This window comes from Haplochromis burtoni, unplaced genomic scaffold (assembly GCF_018398535.1).
Source record: "Haplochromis burtoni strain Fernald_Lab_line unplaced genomic scaffold, NCSU_Asbu1 Contig_623, whole genome shotgun sequence".
In the NCBI taxonomy this organism is placed as follows: domain Eukaryota; kingdom Metazoa; phylum Chordata; class Actinopteri; order Cichliformes; family Cichlidae; genus Haplochromis; species Haplochromis burtoni.
Window position 1 is genome coordinate 1999 of NW_024582984.1, and position 10305 is coordinate 12303.

At 39.0% G+C, this 10305-nt stretch overlaps 1 protein-coding gene across 1 annotated transcript in view; it reads right to left on the minus strand.

Moving 5' to 3' along the window:
• Positions 1-1440: 1440 nt before the first annotated feature.
• LOC102307845 (protein FAM168A) overlaps positions 1441-10305 on the minus strand; it is a gene marked incomplete at its 3' end in the record, with an annotated part of 25502 nt that continues 16637 nt past the window's right edge. The window contains 3 exon segments of the mRNA XM_005948891.3: positions 1441-1518; positions 3616-3707; positions 4344-4451. Of these exon segments, the coding sequence (XP_005948953.2) occupies positions 1441-1518; positions 3616-3707; positions 4344-4405 (232 nt within the window).

Here is a 10305-nt window from a genome sequence, read left to right on the forward strand (position 1 = left end):
TCATTTTAAGTCATGTTAGTTTCTCTTCTTTGTGCTGCTTCACTCTGCGTGTGGGCGTAACCACTCCTAACCAGCTTGGTCTCGTGGTAAAACGAGAGAAAAGACTTTTTTTTAATTTTATTTTATTCACACGGACATGAATTGTCACATTTTTTGCCATTAAAGTCAGCATTCCTCTTAAATTCTTGTATTTCAGTTGGAATTATGCTTTGAGCAGCCTGCAGCTCGTATGCTGTCGTGAGGCTTTCAGCGAGGACGCATCACCCTGACAACCAACAAGTCTTTAAACAAAGAAAAAGAAAAAAGGGGCAGCGGTTGTAGTTTGACCCAAACAATGATTGAAGTTCTTTTACTGGCTAAACTTAACAGAGCAGTTTTATTAAGGAAGTTAAAGTGCCTCTTGGCTGCTGTTGTGATGAACTGATTTTATATAAATAAAACTGAATTAAAAATAGCATGAGTGGCAAAAATGTAGTCATGTAGTTCTCTTAGAACAAAAAAAAAATCTTCTACTTTGTTTACATGTAGATATGAGGAAACTGTGGTCAGGAACAAAAAAAATTGAAATGTCACAAGCTTTTAATAAACTGGTGTGAGACCGTCGTGTTGACTTAATGCACACACAGTCATGTAGACATTCAGAGTCTCAGTAAACATGCCCTTCAGTAGTTCATCGGGCAACTTAGAATACCATTTTTTTTTACTAAACTACTAAAACTACATATATGTTCTCCATATTTTGTATTTTACTTTCCCAAGTTGATAAAATCATTAGTGTTGTTAAACAATCACAACCATGTGGATGTGATGTGGCTGCCTTGTATTTTGAGCCTGGTCGATGTTACTGTTACTTACTCGGGAGCCAAATGAAGCATGACAGAAATTATTTGTAAAAGCATTTGTCTATTTTCCATTCTGCGTTGCTTTGCCTTAATATAAATCGTTTCTCATGTTTTAACTATTCTAATCTTGTATTCAATTCAATTCATTTATATAGCACCAAATCACAATAACAGTCGCCTTGAGGTGCTTTATATTATGAGGTGAGACCCTAGAATAATACAGAGTAAAAACCAACAAACTTCTCACTAACTGCTCGCTCATAGGGGGAAGGAAAAAAAACCCTTTTAACATGAAGAAACCTCTGGCAGAACCAGGCAAATAAATCAACCCAGCAAAGGCAGGCAGAAGAAAACAGTCTAGTAGCTTAATACTTGTAGCTGCATGATAATGATTTGTCTGAATTCATCAGTGTTTGTCTTGCATCGCGCACACAAACTTCAATGGTTCCTTGTAGTGCAATTATCCTTTATTCTTCTTAGAAAAAGAGAAAGAGCCCTCTAATTAACTCTGAAAATTACTCTAAACTGACAATTTCTCCCAAGATATTACCTTGTTAAATATGAGCTCTCTGTGTATGGGGAGGAGGGTAGAGCTTACCTGGTGGATACCCAGGACTGCCTGTTTGGTACAGGTTGGTGTAGGTAGGAGCTGTAGCAGGATACCCCCCTGGATAGCCTGCAAGACGCCACAGGCGAGACAGAAAATATTAGAAACCTTAACATCAAGCAGAGGGGACGCAGACACGCACAACTGAAGTCCCCCTCCTTTCCCCAACCCGCTCACTTATTCACACAGACACACAGGTAGGGGAGTATTTGGTTTGAAGCAGGATGTGCACAGATGGCGCTCATTAAAAAAATGTCTGCACCAATAACACAGTTGGCTGAATGCGTCTTACATACACCAATTTGGCAGACGGGACACACCTGCCAATATGGTGTGGGAGGAGAGACAAATTCAGAAACATTAGCAATGCCTGCAGACACGTGCGAGGGATGCACGCACGCATGCACCACGCATACTCCCGTGCGTCATAAATTACGTGTCGAGCGAACAAAAAGTCAATCTGACCTGCGAAAAAGCTTCTCCTTATAAAAAGGTGCAGGTTCGACAGGGCGAGACAAAGACGATGGAAGTAAAAGGGGGAAAAAAAAGCAGCACAGAGTGAAGAGAGGGAGTGTAAGCGAGCTAAGTGCTGTTCTCTCCTCACTCTTTGCTATTATTGGCAGACAGTCTCGCAGATCTGTTCTGTAGCCGTGAGCCTCCGCTATATCGAGCTTTGGCTGCTGTAGGTTGAGATACGGTCGGATGTAACAGTTCCAATAAACGCAGTTATAAGACGGTCGAGATGTTAATCACGATCACACAACATCCCGTGTTTATTTCGTTCATGCTAATGCAAAGAATACTTTTTAATTTAACAACACAGCAGACACACGCATGCATAAAATTAAAGCATAGCATAATGAGCACTCAAAAATTTACAGATTGGTTCTGGAAAAATCAGAAAATAGTAAGTCATCAATCTTCATTGTTTTTATTTCAGATTTGGAGGATGTGTTTCTGGTCAGGAAAAAAACCAAACCAAACAGAAATCATGAAGATTTAAAATAAACTTTTTTTTTTCTTTTTAAATTTCTCACCTTTTTTGAAGAAAAAAAAAAGTGGCAAAATCTGCATTTACACTACAATTCAGTGTTATATTAAAGAAACAGCTTCTTGCCAGTTCATCATAAGCACCAATTAAAGAGTCCTGAATCAGATGACACATTAACACAACAGATGTTGCTACACTCCAGTTAAACATGCATGCCACGATCCAACTTTAACACCACAAGTTGGATTTTCCCCTTTAACTGAATGCATTCAATCATGTATTGGTTTTATCACAAAAATAAAAATGGGCACAAGAGTTAAAAGTTCCATCTTAAAAATATATATAGATCAGTAGCTTTCACTTCAGTATTTCAGTATACTATAACTTTATAACTATTATAACCTTTGAGGCCCAAGATTAACAATGGCCTATATTTTTGTCTCTTTCCTTTTATCTCTTCTTGCAAACTCACTTCCTTGGGCACTTTATTAGGTGCACTTTGCTCCCTTTGCATTTGTAGCACAGATTCAACAACGAAACATTCAGGTTTTGACCCATATGGATATGACAGCATCACAAAGTTGCTGCAATTTTGTCAGCTGCACGTCCATGATGCAATCCCGTTACACCGCATCCCAAAAGATGCTCTACAAGACTGAGATTTGGTGGCTGTGGAGGCACTGTTCATGTCTTGTTGATGCCAAATGTCTATTCTCTGTAAACGTGAGAGATGGTTGTGTGGGAAAATCCCAGTAGATCAGCAGCTTCTGAAATACTCAGACTGCACAAACAACCACACCATGTTCAAAGTTACTTAAATCATCCATTGTGATGCTTTGTTTGAACTTCAACAGGTTATCCTAACAATGACATGTAGTCATTGTAAAAAAAAAAAAAAAAAAAAAAAGCAGCTAAACAAGTTCTATTATAAAGTGGCCAGTAAGTGTATATACACAAGAGAGCATATAATTAGATTTTTTACTGTACTGCATAATTGATTGCTGGAGTCACTGGTAGGGATGTTAATAGAAACAATGTTTTTTTGCACAAACTTGAATACAATGTCATATTAGCATTTCTGTCCTATCAGAACTCTGTTAGGCATATCTCAACTGGCTTAAACCTCGGTATTCAGTATTGAAGACGGCAGACCTGTACGTCTGTGGACATCTTACCTGTGAAGGCCATATTCTTGGGGTTTCCATATGGAGTTCCAGGCTGGACAGGGCTGTAGACTGGATTCATAGCTGAAGATAACCTGTTCTTACTAGGAGAGAGAAAGAAACAGAAAAAGTGGAAAACAGAAGAGAGAGAGTTAAGAAAAGACAAGGAGGGGAAAATGGAGGGGAAAAGAGACATAAGCCATGTAAACTGGAAAGAAAATTGTTACCATTATCAAGCACACTCACCACACGCATAATCCCAGAGTCAGATTCTTAAAGCGGCATCCAGCTGAAGGATTTTGCTGGCATGCAACAAAATCAAGCCCTGCGACTCCCCAACCTCAAAGCAGGCTCAATATAAGTATGGACTTAAAAACACAAACTGCTTGGATTTAAAAGAAAAATGCACAAGTTCTGACTCAAAGGCACAAGAATGCTTGGATCAATTGAAAAAGAACGCTTTGGTTCAATGCTGCTACCTGCCTTATTTTCCCACCACTGCACCAACAAGGCGCTACCTTCTGGGTTTTTCCAGACACGGGGCCAGTAATCAATTCAGATTGGAGAAAATGGTCAGGCTGAAGGTGCCAGATAATGACCCATAAGGCATCCTTCTCCACACCGTAGAAGACTTCAAGTGCACGCTCTTCATTTCCACTTACCTGCTCATTGTGAATACAGGCCTACGAAATTTCGTGTGTGTGTGCGCATGTAAGTGTGTGTGCATGCGTGCCCCGTACCTCTTGTGCGTGTCTGGTTGATACATGAAACTGAATTTGTCTGTGGGATGCCCGCTCGCCATTCTTGCTGTATGCAAATGAGGAAGGAGTGGAAGTGGATATGCAAATCTGAAATTAAAACAGCGAGAGGTCATGATTACAATGAACACAAGGGAAAAAAATTAATTAAAAGAAAAACAGCAAAATAATAATAAAGAAAAAAGCAAGCACCGGTGCAACAGCAAATGGTTAGTGATAGCAGCAAGGGAGACAGTGATCAGGACCATGTCTGAGTGAGTGTTTGTGTTAACATTGTGTCTTTAATGTGCTCGATACAGCATGGATTAAAAAAAGGATGTGTGATAACTTCTCTGAGTTTTAAGGTGTGTCCAAGTGAAGCAGTTTCCAGAGGTGCTTGGAGATTATTAATATGGGTGTTAATAGAATAGAATAGCCCTTTATTGTCATTGTACATGTACAAAAAGAAATTGTGGAAATTTGCATAAACTTTACAATGCGTGTCCCAAAGGAGAGTGAAAAATGAATATGGACTTGCATGTACATGTGTGATGTCCTGTTCAGAACGACAAGTACAAGAAGCAAAGCTCAACATCAACACAGCCAATGGAAAAGCACAGCACATCCAGTGAAAGGTGCAAGTGGAAAAGCAACACAACGGTACTGGGGTGGGGGGGGTACCAAGCTGAGTTTTGCACCGAGCCAAGAGTAAGCATGATCCAGAATTATAAGAGAGCTGCACAAACACAGAGTGAAACGGCTGAGCAATAACTGAAGAGAGGAAAGGTGTGCGCGGGCTGTGTGTTATAAGAGTTCATGTGTAGCTTGTGTTGATTTTAACCCCCCCTTCTCTTTGAAATTTCGGACTTGGCATGTGATGGCAGGGATCAGAGTGGTGCATTGTGGTTTTGAGTGCGGGCCTGTAAAACACTGTGTTGGATGTTACGTGGTGATCCCTCTAAACACGGCACATCCCTCACCCAGTCACCGTATAAAAAAAACCTATCAAAATGTATTACGTGTGCGACTTCAGTTTGCACTGTTCCATCCTGAGCTTCTGCTTCATGGACAGTTAACAACTGACAAAACACAAACCCTTTACACGATTATTGCGTTGGTGTCATAAGAGCTGGGCATACGCTGTAACATGGTGATGCCAAACGGCACCAAGTGACACTTCAGATTAGCCAAGGAAGCATGCCGGTGCTTTGTAAAATAGCACTGACGTCAAAACACCCCAAAACGCAGACAAATAAATGCAAGCACAAAACACGTGGGTGAGGTTGCTTTTCAGTTGTTTTGTGTGCGAATCCCCTTTAAAAAAATACATGCTCATCCTCCCCCCCCCCCAAATAACATGAACCTGTGTGTCTGTGGGTGTGCAAGACAACAAGAGTGGTGATATGCAAGCCGTGCTTCATTACTGAAACTCATGTCTCATAGCTAAAGAATGTGTCAGGGGAATTGATTAACCTACTGGCACCTTCCTTTTTCTCTTCACTGCACTTCGTTGTTTAATTTATCATTAGCCTTCTCTACCTCAGTTAATCAGTACCTCTGCATGCAAAACAACACTTTGATTGTAGCAGAATTACGTGTACAGATACGTGCAAACCCAGTTACACTAAAGTACTGTGCAAAAACCTTGCACCACCCTCTTTTCCTTTGTAATTTGCTTCCAGGGAGCCAGATTTTGTTATAATTTTTTTAAAGTGATCTTGGTAATAGTTTTCCAGGCTTTCTGAAGAACTTTCAAACCTTTTCTTGGTACATTGGCTACTTTTTCACTCATTTTCAATCAGAGAAATTATTTGTTGTTGTTAAACTATTTAACGCAGACATATGAATCATTCAAGCTTTAAAAAGGCACGTAACTCGAGGGATGAAGCGATTTGTTTACACACAGACAACTTAGCAACAAATCACTTCTAAAATTCTATCTTGAGGCACTTTGTTACTAGCCTGCCAATAAAACACTTCCTTTGTTCCCATTTCTTTGGTTGAACTTATGAAAAAAACAAAACAAAGATAACACAGCCCAAGACGGTATTTTTTCACCAACAACATGATTCCTAAAGAGCTATTAGAAAATACTGAGAAAAATGGAAAAATGGAAGGATGAGCTAAAGAATTATCTACAGCCGATGAACAATATCTTAAACTCATATACATGTATCCAGCATCGTATAAGACCTGATGCAGGACTTATATGATACAGGAGATGCATCGGGCAGCTGTCAAGCAGCCATTCTCTAGGAAGGGAATGCAGTGATGAATCAAAACCATAATCAGTGTCTACATCCATCTGTAAAAAAAACGGTGAAAGCCATGTCGTGGTGTGAAGCTGCATTTCTTGTTAAAATTGATCCAATTATCAACACAGAAAAGTATCATCAGATTTTGACCCACAAGGAAAAAAAAAAAAAAAAAGCTTAATTTTGCAGCATGACAAAGATCCCAAACACACTGCCAACGCAGTGAAAACAAACCTGGATAGAAAAACACACAAGATAGAACATTATCAGTCATGTATGGGCCTCTGGAGAGCCCGGACATCAACATTACTGAAGTAGTGTGCGATCATTTTACCTAACAATCTCCCATTTTGTATCCTGTTAAGATGCTAAAAATATATTAAAGTAATGCTACGAATTTCAATGTGTGAATCAACAGAAGTAAAAAGGAAACTGAAAAATTGTCACAAATTATAGTCCAAGATAAAAACGTCCACCAAGGTTAAATTATGGACAATTCATATGATTGAATACAACAGATTGCTACCAAAGCACAAAGAAAAACGAATGTCTTTCCTCAAAAAAATTCTTAATCAAAAGAAGAAACCACAAACAAGCCAGTTTTGTTCAAGTTCTCAATATTTGGGTTAACAGGCCTTTTAATGAAAAAAACTAAAATCAAATGAAAAGGTACAGCAGGCCATGTAAGAGTATTAATCTGTAATACTATATAAAGGTAAAAACCTGTTATATATTTATAAATCCCATTAACACATAGACAAACCATCCCTGAGGGGCCTGTCCTCAAAACACACACGTACACAATTACAGCTCTGAATGAATAGAGGAGCGAGAAACGGGTGTGTTCATCTGTTTCACTGCACCCGTGTCAATGCAGAAAAAGGTGATGAAAAGTTAAAGAGCGGCCTGCATTATGGTAGAAGACCATTAAACAGAGTGTGCTCGCTATACAGAGGGAGACTGAAAGAGAGACATTGCTTTTATTTCTAGAACAAGCTGTAAAAGGGCAGATACAAGTCTAAACATATCCATGCATTTATATACTTCAGAAAGGTCAAAAACACATCCTTACTTGCTTACAGGCTAACAAAAAGTAAGCGCTGTAGGCAGGTTCGGGTTTAAGAACAGCAAATCATTATGGGAAATGCACTTAGATGTGATAAATATTGGAGTCAGACTAATAATGACAGCATTAATTCTTACCATCCTTGGTCAAAAAAAAAATATTCTCACCATATGTTTACACCGTGTATTTATATGCGGTAAAAATGTATACCATATATTCTATTTCTGTGCCACGGTTGTTTTTTGCACCATGACACGTTTTGTGTACAAATTTGTCAGAAAGCATCAATCTGATTCAGAAGAATTCATATTTTTCAATAAATATTCAGGGAGTCAAAACCGAGCTGATATTGCAGAGTACCGGTACTACATATCAATGAAATGTCCTAACTTTTAGAAACTGGAGCCCAGTTATTACAGGCTTTTTTGTTTGTTTGTTTTTGTAATTTATCTTTGATTTTAAATCAAACAATCAATACTGGATCACAGTGCAGATTTTCAGCTTCAACGTAAGTTAAGGCCAAAATCTTTAGGAATTACAAACATTTTTATGCACAGTCTCACATTTTTAGAAGCTCAAAATTAATTGAGAAAACGTACTCTTAAAAAAAAAAAAAAAAACCCCAAAAAAACTGCTTTTAATCGGTGAATGAAAATAGTTTGCAGTGTTACCTACATGAAGTATAAAAACCATGGGCATCGTCGAGTGTTGTGATTCCCCCCCTTGAGATGCTCTCCTAGCCCAGTATGTTAACTGTAGTCATGAATGACTAACGGGTCACAACTGCTGTTTGAAAAGGACAAATCTGGATTCAAAGTGGCTTTTCTTTTTACTGCCTGCATTAAACTCCATGCTGATGCACTGCAGACTATTTTCTTCTGTTTGCTGAGCCTTTTTGTAAAAATGGATTTAACTGTCTTTTCGCTCTTCTCTCCTTGATCCAAACACATCTGACTGAAGACACGGGGCTTGCTGCAGTGTAACATCTCTCCATCAATCAAAAGACTGCTGCTCTGACAGCAATGATAAAACTGCACTTGTGATGATAGCATTTTCACTTATCTGTTGACAGCTATTACACTTTCCTGTAGGTTGTGACAATCAAACCAATGACCATGTTACCACGTTTGGCTCTATAACCGCCTCACTCAATTTTTTCCCCTTCTACCTGACTGTGACATTGCAATGATGAAAAACATTATCAGAAAATTGGATTTGCACTGAAAGATGACAGAAACCAACAGATGCCGTTTAGTAGGTGAGTGTTGCAGGTGACTTCACTGGGCAGTGTTAAAATTCGAAAACTGATTTCAATCCCTGCAATCGTGGAAGCATGCTTTATTGCACATTGAGTCATTTTAAGTTTCAAATATGGTTCTGGTAGGTGTTTTAATAGTTTTTGTTTTTTTTTAATCCTGCAGCAGAGGAGGCAGAGGAGATGAGGCACTGCTCGGCTGAGACATCTAATGAATATTATACTCACAAGGCCCCCTCAGTGGGTAAGAAAATTACATCAGCTCCATATCTGATGGTTCTTCATCTGACAACAGTAGACAGGCCTCAATACACAATCAGTACAGGCTCCAGCTTCTGTACATACTGGCATGCTTTGTGACAACTTTGTTTGATGATTTCTCTGTAAAGTGGACTATGGAGAGGGCAACAGATATTATGAAGCAGTGTCGCAGCCTCAATCTGGATCATTTACCCAACCGTGCATGGAAAAGGTGTTTTAAAGCCTTAATTTTATTTAAATTTACAATGGCTTGAACATGCTCCGTTTACAGTTACCTCAGATTATCTTATCACAATTGTGAAATTTTACCACCAGTGTCTTTTTCATATGTTAAGCTTCAGCTTCCTGGTTAGCATCAATGCCAGACCCTCACCCACAAACATACAGGACTTCTTACTTGAAACAAAAGAAACTTCCAGTCAATGCTAACCTGATGTGGCAACAGCACTCCTGATAATGCAAGTCGTGTTATGGCCAGCAAGGATAAAGACAGAGGAATAATAGCCTCTGGTGAAGTGATTCTGACTAGAGAACAGCACGTCTACAGCAAAAAGGCACCAATCCTTTAGGAGCAGTGTCTTTTTAAAACCATCCAGCTGCAATGGAGGCAAAATAACTTCCTCTGTGATGATCCCACCCAAGTTGGCCAGGCAATACTTTTGCATCCAAGGGATTGGATATCTTGGAGATTGTTTGTAGTTTCCATTTATAAAGCACACTATTTTAAAAAATGACTTCAATCTGCCTTGTTGTTTTAGAAATGGTAGCAGTGGCAGTCCTTTGGCATTGTTCTGTCTGGCGGCAACCTCTGTTGAACCTTGTGAAAAGCACAGCTGTTTCCTGCAGGAGTCCATTGTTTTATTATCCTGTTAGCTTAAAATGTTGATGTTTCAATAATATTGTTTTTGAATAAGTTTCATATAACTACCATGGTATTAGATGTATAAAATAAACCCAGGAAATAATAATATTTTGTGTATTACTCGATGCATTTATTGTTAGCATGTTCAGACCAGTTAGGGAAAACACACAGAAACTGCAACCCTTACATTAAACCACAATAGAAATGGGTTTTTTGGTTATGTGTACACACACACACACACACACACACACACACACACACACACA